Below are 12,105 nucleotides of genomic sequence, written 5' to 3'. Positions count from 1 at the left end.
TGGCATTCTTTTGTAAGAGCTTCCCGGGTGGCTAAGTGATAAAGAATCCACCTACCAATGCAGGAGGTACAGGTTCCATCCCTGGGTCAGGAAGATCCCCTGGAGAAGGAAATGGTAACCCACTCCAGTATTCTTGCCTAGGAAATCTCGTGGACAGAGAGGAACCAGAGTGGGCTACAGTTCATGGGGTTACAGAAGAGTCAAACAGGACTAAGCACAGCACAGCACATTCTTTCGTAAAGAAGAACTTTTCTTTATCTCATATTTGTTTGTTATCAGTATGGACTCAAAGGATTGATTCTTATGTTACAAAGTGGATTATAATTCAGTACTGTATTTGTTTTATCCTTAAATTGTTCGTATTTGGCCAGAGGGTGAGGCAGCCCCCTCTGGTTCCTTTGTGCATTCTGGGTTTTCCCATCAGACCCCATCCACCCTGTACTGTGTTGCCAGTTGCTTGCCTACTAGACTGGAAACTTTGAGAGTAGCACCTGGCATGTAGGAGACCCTCAATAAATGTTGTTTTAACTATGGTGAAAACAACAACTTCCTTTTAAAAAATGTACCGGCACCCTACCTTTAATATCAATAATAATAGTAACTTTTATGATAATTTCCCTAGTTATAATAATACATGTCTGATACAGAAAACTTGGAAATATAGAAAGCACAAAGAAAAAGACAAGAAAAGAAAAATCATTCTTGGTATCCACCAGAGATAATAATTACATTCTGATGTATAGTATTCCAGTCTTTTTCCTTGTGTTTCATTTTGTTTTATAGAAAAAGTTATTGTAATGCATCTACCGTTTTATATCCCCTTTTAAATTAATGTATCATTTGAGAATGTTAATATCATGTAAATCATATCTCTTATGAGGTTAACACCCAGAATGTATAAAGAACTCGCTCAAGTCATCAAAAAATCCATACAACCCAGTTTGAAAATGGGCAAAGGACTTGAATAGACATTTCTCCAGAGAAGAAATACAGATGTCCAATAAGCACATGAAAAGATGTGCTTTTATATCATTAACAGTAGAAAAATGCAAATAAAAACCACAATGAGATACTACTCCATATCCATTGGGATGGCTATTATAAAAATAAACAAAGAAAATACAGGAAATAACAAGTGTTGACTAGGATGTGGAGAAATTGGAATCCTTGTGAATTACTGGTGGGAATGTAAAATGGTGCAGGCTCTCAAAAAAAAGAAAAAAAAAGAATTACTATATGATCTAGCTGTCTCATTTCTTGGTTCATACCCTGAAGAACCGGAATCAGAGATTTGGATAGATATCTTTATACCCATGTTCAAGACTGCCTATCTAAAACATGGAAACAGGGACTTTCATGGTAAGAATCTGCCTTGCAATGTAGGGGACTTGGGTTGGATCCCTGGTTGGGAACCTAAGATCCCACATGCCTGGGGCAACTAGAGAGAAACCCACACGCCTCAGCGAAGAGCTCACAAAAGATCTCCTGTGCCGCAACTAAGACCCGAGGCAGCCAAATAGATATATTTTAAAGATGGTTAAAATCGTAAATTTAAAATTTGTATTGTGTGCTTTGTCCCTCAGTTGTGTCCGACTCTTTGCCACCCCATGGACTAACTGTAGCAAACCAGGCTCCTTTGTCAATGGGGATTCTCCAGGCAAGAATACTGGAGTGGGTTGCCACTTCCTTCTCCAGGGGGTCTTCCTGACCCAGAGATTAACCCGGTGTGTCCTGCATTGGCAGGCAGATTCTTTACCACTGAGCCACCAGGGCAGCAAAGAATGAATGTGCTGTGCTGTGCTGTGCTGTGCTTAGTCGCTCAGTCATGTCCGACTCCCTGCAGCCCCATGGACTAGAGCCTGCCAGGCTCCTCTGTCCATGGGGATTCTTCAGGCAAGAATACTGGAGTGGGTTGCCTTGCCCTCCTCCAGGGCATCTTCCCAACCCAGGGATCGAACCCAGGTCTCTCTCATTGCAGGTGAATTCTTTACCACCTGAACCACAGGGAAGCCCTTTATGTTTGTATTACCACAATTTTAAAAATGTTTATATCATCCCCCTATCCATTTGATAGAACTCTAGAAGCAGAGCACAGGCAGGAGGGAAACTGAAAATTAATAAATAAGTAATGTATATGTCAGTAATTTCCAAACTTTGCTGCATGTTGGAATCCCCTGGGGATCTTTAAAAAGTACTAATGCCTGACTCCCACCCCCAGTCATTCTGATTCTGGTGTAGGATATGGCCTGGGTGTTCAGATTTTTAAAAGCCTCCTGGATGATTCTAATGTGTGGCACAGTTTGGCTCCCTGTCTGATGCTCTTGTTGTTGCTGAGTCGCTAAATCATGTCCAACTCTTTTGGGACCCCATGGATTGTGGCCCGCCAGGCTCCTCTGTCCATGGGATTTCCCATGGGATTTCTAACTGTGTCATTTTTTTTATTGCTTTTGCAGAATTTTTGGCACTTTTCCTAGCCCCCACCTTCTCTTCAGGGGCTTGTTGATTCATCCATTTGCTCACTTATTCCACAATATATATTGAATATCCACCATGTCCCAGGCACCACAAAGGTACTATAGGCCCTTGGGAGCAAAGAGACAACTCTCAGGGAACATAAAGTCTGGAGGGAAGAACCTTGAATAATCACATAAACATAGTAATAAACAATAGTAATGCCATGAAAGAATACTGGAGTGGGTTGTCATTTCCTTCTCCAGGGGCTCTTCCCAACCCAGGGTCTCCTGCTTGACAGGCAGATTCTTTACCACCATTGGTCACCTGATATGAAGGGCCGACTCAGAAAACAGCCTGATACCGGGAAAGATTGAAGTTGAAAGGAGAAGGGGGTAGCAGAGGATGAGATAGTGAGATAGCCTCACAGACTCAGTGGACCTGAATTTGAGGAAACTCTAGCAGATAGTGGAAGACAGAGGAGCCTGGGATGCTGCACTTCATGGAGTCGAAAAGAGTCAACAAGCTTAGCTACTGAACAACAACAACTGATGCTCTTCCCACAATATAAGAAGAGTCGGCACCATACCTCCCTTGGCTGGTACAGTTAGGATGGGAAGAAGGGCCTGAAGGATTCTCCCTGACCCTCTTTCCTGACTTCAGGCCTCAGGGGAGTTGGACCCACCCAAACTAAGGAGGGTCCTGTGTTCACCTCCTGTCATCTATCATGACACTTATTGCAATTTTTTATTAAGTTTATTTACCTGTTCACACTTTGGGGAATCTCTCTTCCCCTAAATTCCCTGTAAGTTCCACAAGGGAGGAAGAGTGTCTTTTCACAGTTTATTTCTAGCACCTGGCACACAATAAATGCTAAGTTAGTGTTTGTGGAATTAATAAATACTGTTGTTCTTCTCTTCCATTGCCTCCCTCTCTAGGATCTTCTAACTGTGTCATTTTTTATTGCTTCTGCAGAATTTTTGGCACTTTTCCTAGCCCCCACCTTCTCTTCAGGGGCTTGTTGATTCATCCATTTGCTCACTTATTCCACAATATATATTGAATATCCACCATGTCCCAGGCACCACAAAGGTACTATAGGCCCTTGGGAGCAAAGAGACAACTCTCAGGGAACATAAAGTCTGGAGGGAAGAACCTTGAATAATCACATAAACATAGTAATAAACAATAGTAATGCCACGAAAGACAGAATGGGAGAACCCAACCTCATGATGGGGGTGGGGTGGAGGTCAGAGAAGGCTTCCTTGGAGAAGCTGGGTTAACTATGCAAATAGAATGGAGTTGGGGGTGGGGGTGGGGGTGTTCCTAAAAGCAGTGTAGGCCTCAGGAACAGGCTTCCCTGGTGGCTCAGATGGTAAAGAATCTGCCTGCAATGTAGGAGACCCAAGTGAAATCCCTGGATTGGGAAGACCTCCTGGAGCAGGAAATGGCAACCCGCTCCAGTATTCTTGCCTGGACAATCCCATGGACTGAGGAGCCTGGTGCGCTATAGTCCATGGGGTCGCAAAGAGTCAGACATGACTGAAGTGACTTAGCACACACACAGGCTTAAAAAGAGTCTGTCCAAAGGCCTCGAGGCAAGAGGGAACGCAGGACATTAGAAGGAATATAGTGAGAGCTGAGGGGTAGTTAGGGGACAGACCCAGGGCTGGCCTTGAGAGTCACCACAAAAATTTTGGTCTTTCCTCTAAGAGCAAGGCAAAGATCACTGGTCCTTAGAAGGAATGATATATTGGAGAGAACACAAGTGAATGAGGGTGACCGCTCCCACTCTTTCCCCTCAGTTACTCACAGTACCACTTTTGCCCCCTCTGGCAGGGTGTTCCACTTCTTCTCTCTTCTCCTAGTGCCCTTTAGCCTGTTCTTCACTCCTCCTGTAACTTTAACCCCCCTTCCCCCCTTCCCTGCCCCATCCCCAGCACCCTGTCCTTGGGTCTCACTCTGGTAGCCTTCTGGCTTTTTTCCCTTCCCTGTGCTGGTTCTTCATCATGATGAAGAAAGCCAGGGCTTTCTCTAGTTGCAGAGCACAGGCTCTAGAGTGCTTGGGCTCAGTAGTTATGGTGCTTGGACTTCTCTAGTTGTGGGATCTTAGTCCCCCCAGGGATCAAACCAGCACCCCCTGCATTGGAAGGCAGATTCTTAACCACTGGACCACCAGGGAAGTCCTGGCCCTCTGGGTTGTATTTTGATCAGAGCCTCTCTTTCTGCAGCACTTCCCCTTGCTCTCTCGGCTACCACAAAGGCCCTCAGGCCTCTGGGTCCCATGTGGTAGACCAGCCTCAGCTTCACTCCCACCCCAGGGCCCTTGGGTGGTGCAAAACCCACAGTCCACGTGTGGGTCTGAGAACTCTGACTCTTGGATTCTTATCTCATCTGCACCTTCCTGCTTCCTGAGAAAATTTACTTTGGGGTTCCAGGGCAGAGAGAAGACTGGGAGCAGCTGCAGCCTGGACATAGATTCTGTACATTTGCCCAAAGTGAAAGTGAAATGAAAGTCGCTCAGTCGTGTCCGACTCTTTGCGACCCCATGGACTATACAGTCCATGGAATTCTCCAGGCCAGGATACTGGAGTGGGTAACCATTCCCTGCTCCAGGGGATCTTCCCAACCCAGGGATCGAACCCAGGTCTCCCGCATTGTGAGCGGATTCTTTACCAGCTGAGCCACCAGGGAAGCCCAAAGTGGAGCCCACTGAAGAGAAACACACAGAAATGTGGCATCAGGCTTTATTGTAGGGACTAAATTCATTGAGGGAGGGAAAAATTCCTGTCTGTCAGGGGTAGAGCAGTTAAAGAGGTGAAGTGGGAGAAAAACCAATTCTGACAGGAGTTGGGTGAGGGCAGTAATAGGGAGTGTTGGGCCAAGGGGACACCTTAGGGGATGTGAAGGGGGCGGAGGGAGGAAAGGGCTGTAATGGAGATGGGAGGGGAGGTGACGGCACTGAAGTAGCCCAGGCCTGGTGCCTGTGGCCTGGGAGCAGGCCATCTTCTCAGCAGCGGAGACAGGAGCAGACGCCAAGCCCCAGGCTGGAACACGGCCAGTGCCTTGGACTTGCTGGAGCAGCCTGCTGCCTGGTGCTGTCCTCCTCACTTGCGGGCGCCCAGTGCTAGGGTGATGATCAAGCCCAGAACCAGCAGGAACATGGCGACCGAGAGCAGAACCGTGATGACCGCCATGCCCCCTGTCCGGGCCATTGCCAGCCCAATGGATTCTGCCTTCCTTCCTGTCAGAAGAGAGAAGGGAGGCAGTTCTAGGCAGGAAGGGCCCCCACCCTGCCCAAGGCTCCCAGCCCGGCCCCTCATCCATTCATCCAGCCAGCCATTCCCTCATCCGCGTATTCATGCAACCAATCAACGAATCATCAGATAAACATTTATGAAGCATCTCCTGTGTGAGGCACTGAAGATTCAGAAATTAATCAGACACAGTCACTACCCACAAAGTTTAGCGGTGCAGGGAAATGAGTCAGCGGCCACTTAAAATGCCAGGGGCTCAGTGTGAGGATAGAGGTAGGCAGAGAAGCCAAGGGAGGATAGGAGGGGGCAGGTGGGGGATGGGGCGAGAAGGGCCAGGGAAGGCTCTGGGGCCCTGGGATGTTACTCACGAGGAAGTGTGGACATTGGGATCTCTCTGCTGGACTCAGTGGACGCCCCCTTTGTCACGAGGTAGGAAACGCTTTTGTGGTGAGGTTCGGGAGAGGTGAGAATCCTTGGTGAGTGTCCAGGACTTAGAGTATGGGGGAGTCCAGGCCTCCCCCTTCGTGGCTGTGCCCAGGAGAGGCCTGTTCTGTGAGCTGTGCCCCCACTCTCTCCCCCGTACTCACCATTGCCACCACCAAAGTCAGGACCCAGCTCCTCTTCTTATAGCCCTTCCCACCCGGGCCCCAGGCCCGGGTCTGGTACTTACTAGTATTTGGTTCCCGGTGCCAGGTTTGTCACCTGGTATGCACTGAGCCGGGTGACTGTGAAGCCAGACCCGCTGTCCACCACGCTCACCAGTTCCCTGCGTCCGCGGCACGGAGGCACCATGAAGCTAGATCTCACCACTGGGCGGGAAATCGGTGGTGAAAGGCAGGGTCATGCTTCGAAAGGCCCCGAGGAGAAGGGCAGTATTTAGAGCGTGGATGGTGGGAGAAGGGGGTCAGCAGGAAGGGAGAGTGGGAGGAGGGATGCCCGGGTATCCTGGGAAGGGATCTCTGGGGACTAGGGGGTGCCTGGGAGCGGGGAGCAGACCTTTGCTGTCATTGGCTCTCCGGACAGTCAGTGTGGCATTGCCCCCTGTGAGGTGACACGGGGGCAAGGCAACTAGCAGACTTTCCGTCATCACTGGGGACAGCAGACCAGAGAGGCTTGAGATGTTGAAGTCAGCTAGGGGGCCGGGAAGGAGTTCAGGGGAGGATCAATCCCTTTCTCGCCAACAGATCAGCCACCCTGCTCCACCCCTGGTGGTCTTCTCTAAGGATGAAGAGTCCCTTTCACTCTGTGGTCTGTTTGCAGAACACGAGTCTTTGCCCGTATGACCACCAGGTGGCAGGCTTGGGCTGCAGAAGCTGGGTACTCCTCCAAGCTTCCAGATGCCGGGGTGCTAGGAGGGGGCAGCTCCCAACCCCACCCCTGTCCAAAGCCTTGGTCTCTTCCCCACTCCTGCCTGCCTCCTGGGTCTGGAAGGGGACAGGTGTGTGCCCTGGGCCCAGTGACTGATGCCTGGTCACCGCCATCACCAGTTCCCCAGCCCCAACTGGCCAGACCAGCCCCTCTTTGACAGCCCTGGAAGGCACAGTGCCTCCTCTCCAGACCCCCCCTTCCAAGCCCCTCCCCACCCCGGCCAGAGATGGCAGAGACCTGCAGCCCTGGGGGCCAGGACAGCCAGCAGAATCAGGATCCAAGACAAGGTCCGCCCAGGCCATGGAGATGCCATCGCTGGGTTGGGAGCTGGGGTGGGTGCTGGCGGGCTGTGACTTCCTAAGGCAACTGAGGCCCTGCCCCAGGAGCTGATTTTGTCCTGGGGTGGTGGGAGGGGCTCGAGGGGAATCCTGCCCAACCTGCCCCTTAGACACCAACAGCCTCAGGGGAGGCCCCCAGACAGGTTTTTCTGGATGGGGAGCTAGCCCTCAGGCCAGGTGGGGGAGGGCCTGGCGGCATCTCGGTGGCTTAGTCATCGCAGAGGGGCAGGGGAACTGAGGTGGGAGTGGAAAATCCTTCTTCTGGGACACCCACGGGTAAGAGCACGAGCGTCCCGCCTGCGCAAGCACCTGGAGCCCTGCCTGTAGAGGACCCCCCGGCCATGTGGTGGGGGTCTTCCCAGGAGGGTGGCAAGTACTGAGTTTGCCCTGGTGTGTGGGGAGAGGGGAGTCACCCTGAGGGGCTCCTGAAAGGGCCTTGGCTGGGCAGGAACGGGAGAGAAACAGAGAAACCGGCAGGATGGAGTCGGGGCATCAGAGCCCAGAGCCCCAATTCTTGGCATCCACTGAGGCCCAGGCACTGAACTCTGGGAGAGGCAGAGGGGTATGGGTGCCAGGAAGCACACAGGGCTTCCCGTTCCTCTGGAGAGTGGGCCAAGGATGTCACGGAGGACTTCCAGATCGGAGAGGTGGGCACTGACCTGCCCAGTGGCGGTGGGGGACGCACACCGTCAGCCTTGGTCAACAACATTTCCTGAACTGTTTGAGAACAAAGAAGAAAGAGAGAGACGGTGGGAGAAAATGAGAGAGAGACACAACTTCTCCAAAGGCCTTCCCGCCCCTGTGCTCAGATAGAGAGCCCTGAAGGAGGAGTTGTGAGCAGAGACAGACAGGAGGAGAAAGCACCTGTCCTGGGCCGGGCAGGCGCTTTGCTTGCTCTGTACTCGCCCTCACCGCCAGCCCGGGCGGTCGATGTCATTGGCTCCTTTCGCGGATGTGGAAACTGAGACTCAGAGCCACTTGTGGAACATGGAGTCCTTTGTCAGGAGAGGTCGTAGACCTCCGCAGAGAGCGTGTATGTGTGTCTTTCTGCTCGTGGAGCCACTCTGGCTCCCCCAGTCCCAGAAGAGGGCCAGGGTCCCACGAGGGAAGTGAGGGGCTGCTGAGCGTGTGTCCTTACCCCCATGGGGAGAAGGTCAGCTCACGTCCTGGGGTTTGAGCAGGTCGTGAGGATAAAGACAGGACTCCTGGACCAAAGCGGAGAGTAGGAGGGCCTCAGACCAGCACTTCTCCAAATTGAATGTGCATGTGAATCACCGGGGATCTTGTTAAGATGTAGTATCTGATTCAGTGGGTCTGAGGTGAAGCCTGAAATTCTGCATTTCTAACGAGCTTCCTGGTAAGGTTGATTGATGCTAGTCTGGGAGGCACACACTCGAGTCACCAGTATGGCCTCCCCCCCACACACACACACACTAGATCCTGTGCTGGAGATCAGGGTCAGGTGTTTTTCCCGTCTCCCAGGACAGGCTGCCTTTGGGTGAAGAAAAGAATTCTATTTTCCCTGCGTCTTGGCTTTTGTTTCCTTTTAGATAAGATCCGATCATCATTTTGCAAAATGAAAGAGGATCTTTGGCACATTGGGAACTTTGGAGAGAGGAAAGACTAAATGGTGGAATTCCAGGGGTGAGGGATCTTCTTAGTACTCTTCAAATCCCATCCCCAGCCAGGAGGATGTTTACACTTGGGCTTGGGAGAGATCACTTCCCATCTCAGTCACAAACCAGCAGCAGAAAGGAGAAGAGGAGGTTGGGTTTATTGCAGACTGGGTCGCGTTGTGTCCACTCCTAAGCTCCCATCTCCATCTGAAATTATGAGTGGGACAGAGTGGGATAGGGGAGGACAGAGCTCTCACCAGATTTTAAAAGGATAAGAGGGGCCTGTGCCTTTAAACCCTCCTTTCTCTCTCCAATCCTCCCCCCTTCCCCACCCTTGGCCCTCCCCAGGTTTCTAGAGGAGCTGAGAGTTGCGTCTTCTCCCTGCCCTGCCGAGCTGCTCACTGGCTGCTCTGGAGGCTGTGCTTTGGGGTCTCCATGGAAACCATTAGTTGCTAAGCAACTGGAGCATCATCTGTGCTGAGCTCTCGCATCTAATTATCCCATCACAGCCGCCGAGAAGGGTTTGGGGAGCTGAGAGGAGGGGGAGGACAAGCACAGGAGCAAGAGGATAACTCTTTTAGCAGAGCAGATTCATTGACAACGCTGAAGTCATTTAAAGCCACAGCACTCTGTTCCTCTGGAGGATTTCCTCATGGCTTGGAAAAATCGAGCCAGGGCCACAAATGCCTGGGGTCTCTCTCTTGGACCCACTCTTTCTAGGCTGTCTCCCTCTTGCTTTCTCGATTCTCAACTCCTTCAAGTTTCCTCCCTTGCCTCCTTCCTTCCAAATAGCAAATAGTTATTAAATACCAGTTATGTCCCTGGAACTGTGCTAGGCACCAGGGATATGAAGGTAAGATAAATTTTTGCCCTCAAGGAGTTCCTGATTGTTCTATTCTGCTCCAAAGATTAGCTCCTGAAACAGACCCACCCTTTCTAAACTGTGGTCCTTTCTTTGTTCCTCTCTTTCTCCCTTCATTTCTTCCTTCTTCCCTTCCTCCCTCCCTCCTTTCTTTCATTCTTTTTAAATTGAACTACGGTAGTTTTGCAACCAAAAGAGCTTGGATCAGAACCCAGGTCTGCCTGATACATTATACTTTTCTTTCTCCTTTGGCAATGCCATTCTTAGTCACTTAGAAGAACATGTCCACTTGGTTCCATGGGCATGTCAACCTCTGATGGGCACTACCATGTAACTTTAGGTGAGTCACTTTGAACCTCAATTTTCTCACCTATAAAATGGAAGGACTCTTTCCTTACCATTTGTCTAACAACATATGACAGGCGTAAAAATGCTTTAAAAATAAAGGTGCAAAAGGAATGTAGAGACCATTGTCAGAATCTATAGTAGCAATGGCACCCCACTCCAGTACTCTTGCCTGGAAAATCCCATGGACGGAGGAGCCTGGTAGGCTGCAGTCCATGGGGTCGCTAGGAGTCGGACACGACTGAGCGACTTCACTTTTACTTTTCACTTTCATGCATTGGAGGAGGAAATGGCAACCCACTCCAGTATTCTTGCCTGGAGAATCCCAGGGACGAGGGAGCCTGGTGGGCTTCTGTCTATGGGGTCGCACAGAGTCGGACACGACTGAAGCGACTTAGCAGCAGCATAGTAGCAGTCTAGGGGAAACCCTGGCGACTTGGACCTAGAGGTCAGATGCAGTGCTCACCAAATGTTGGTCCAGTGATGAATGGTAGAGCATCTATCCTTGAGATATGAGGCTGGAAAAGGCTGTGAGAGTAAGAAAATCTCAGTTGTTCAGTGATAGAATGCAACTGGATGCTTCTTTATTTTTTTTTCTAATATTGCCCATGACACAACCACTTCCCTCAAATCTTTCAGCTTTCTGACCTTGACCAAGTTAACTACCTAACTACTCTGAGCTGCAGTTTTCTCTTCCATAGAAAGGGTATAAAATCTGTCTCATCAGGATACTATGACTATCACTCAAGGTAATTTATTGAAGAGTGCCTAGCACTGTATCTGGTTCAATAAATATTAATTTAAGTAATTTATCTTATCCTCTCCTTTTTATTAACCCTTGGTGCAGAAGAAGACTAGAGGCTCAGAGGCAATAAATAACATTCTGAAGGTCTCAGAGTGAGCAAAAAATGAGGTGGGATAGAATTCAGAATTTGCTTTTCCAACCATGTCATTAATGTAAGGGCTTCCCAGGTGGCTCAGTGGTGAAGAATCCGCCTGCCAATGCAGGAGACGTGGGTTCAATTCCTGGGTCAGGAAGATTCCCTGCAGGAGGAAATGGCAGCCTGCTCCAGTATTCTTGCCTGGGAAATCTCACGGGCAGAGGAGCCTGGCGGGCTGCAGTCCATGGGATTGCAAAGAGTTGGACATGATTGTGCGACTGAGCATGCACGCACTGATGCAAAGGAGATGGCTGGGCAGGAAAGGTAGTCTGGGATCGAGGTGGGGGGTGAGTGACTGTGGTGGATCAGCTATAACACACATACCAAAGGCGTACCAGGCATGAGGGAACAGCCTGTTCACACACTTATTCATTCAATAAATATATGTTGAACAACATCTCTTTGGTGGGTACTATGCTAGGTGATGAGATACAGAGATGACAAGACACAACTCCTGCTCTCAAGTTGCTAATTTTTGGAGAGTTGCAGAGTTGGCCTTCCTAAGTGGAAAGGAATATTCCAAAAACAGGGAACAGCACATGAAAAGACTCAAAGATGTGAATTATCCTGACACCTCCTAGAACTGTGAACAATACATCTTGGCTGGAAGGAAGTATTCAAGGGTGAACATGGTGAGAGCTTAGGCCACCAATGGCTTTGTAACTATGCTAAGGAGCCTGGCTTTTTTTTTTTTAGATTTATTTATTTTTGGCTGTGCTGATCTTTGTTGCTGTTTGCAGGCTTTCTCTAGTTGCGGTGAGCAGCGGCTACTCTGCAGTTGTGGTGTTCAGGCTTCTCATTGCAGTGGCTTCTCTTGTGCAGCACAGGTTCTAGAGTGATGGCTCAGTAGTTGTGGTGCACAGGCTTAGTTGCTCTGTGGCATGGAATCGTCTCTGACCAGGGATCAAACCCATGTCCTCTGCCTTG

General features: G+C 49.9%; 2 protein-coding genes across 5 annotated transcripts in view; one reads left to right on the top strand and one right to left on the bottom strand.

The window, feature by feature from the left end:
* Positions 1-5,184: 5,184 nt before the first annotated feature.
* On the bottom strand, positions 5,185-9,465 carry UPK2 (uroplakin 2). 3 transcript variants are annotated; one of them, XM_081541178.1, is made up of 10 exons: positions 9,433-9,459; positions 9,137-9,237; positions 8,553-8,619; positions 8,279-8,391; positions 8,074-8,131; positions 7,314-7,450; positions 6,705-6,839; positions 6,379-6,517; positions 6,077-6,147; positions 5,185-5,695 (listed from the first exon to the last, which is right to left on the bottom strand). In XM_081541178.1, exons 2-10 carry the CDS (start codon positions 9,141-9,143, stop codon positions 5,559-5,561), a joined length of 864 nt encoding a protein of 287 aa, XP_081397304.1. In that variant the 5' UTR covers positions 9,144-9,237; positions 9,433-9,459; the 3' UTR covers positions 5,185-5,558. The 3 variants fall into 3 exon arrangements, with proteins under 3 accessions (XP_081397304.1, XP_081397306.1, XP_081397305.1); XM_081541180.1 differs by lacking the exon at positions 8,279-8,391 and having other exon boundaries at positions 9,433-9,465; XM_081541179.1 differs by lacking the exons at positions 9,137-9,237; positions 9,433-9,459 and adding an exon at positions 9,288-9,424.
* Positions 6,097-12,105, top strand: part of BCL9L (BCL9 like) — a 51,172-nt gene continuing 45,163 nt past the window's right edge. For both annotated transcript variants that reach the window (XM_081541175.1, XM_081541173.1), the window contains exon 1: positions 6,097-6,137. The gene's annotated coding sequence lies outside the window, so the exon portion shown is untranslated. The remainder of the gene's footprint in view (positions 6,138-12,105) is intronic.

This window comes from Giraffa tippelskirchi, chromosome 11 (genome assembly GCF_054371585.1).
Source record: "Giraffa tippelskirchi isolate mGirTip1 chromosome 11, T2T-mGirTip1v1.2.pri, whole genome shotgun sequence".
NCBI lineage: Eukaryota > Metazoa > Chordata > Mammalia > Artiodactyla > Giraffidae > Giraffa > Giraffa tippelskirchi.
Note: the sequence above shows the minus strand (reverse complement) of the source record. Positions and strands in the feature narration are given on the sequence as shown.

What these genes read in the sequence shown, in the direction of transcription:
- UPK2 (XM_081541178.1), bottom strand. An exon ending in CTGACCTTCTCCCCATGGGG is followed by an intron (nt 8,392 to 8,552) that starts GTAAGGACACAC and finishes ATGTTCCACAAG; the next exon opens with TGGCTCTGAGTCTCAGTTTC. An exon ending in CCCCCACCGCCACTGGGCAG is followed by an intron (nt 7,451 to 8,073) that starts GTCAGTGCCCAC and finishes CTCCTGGGGCAG; the next exon opens with GGCCTCAGTTGCCTTAGGAA.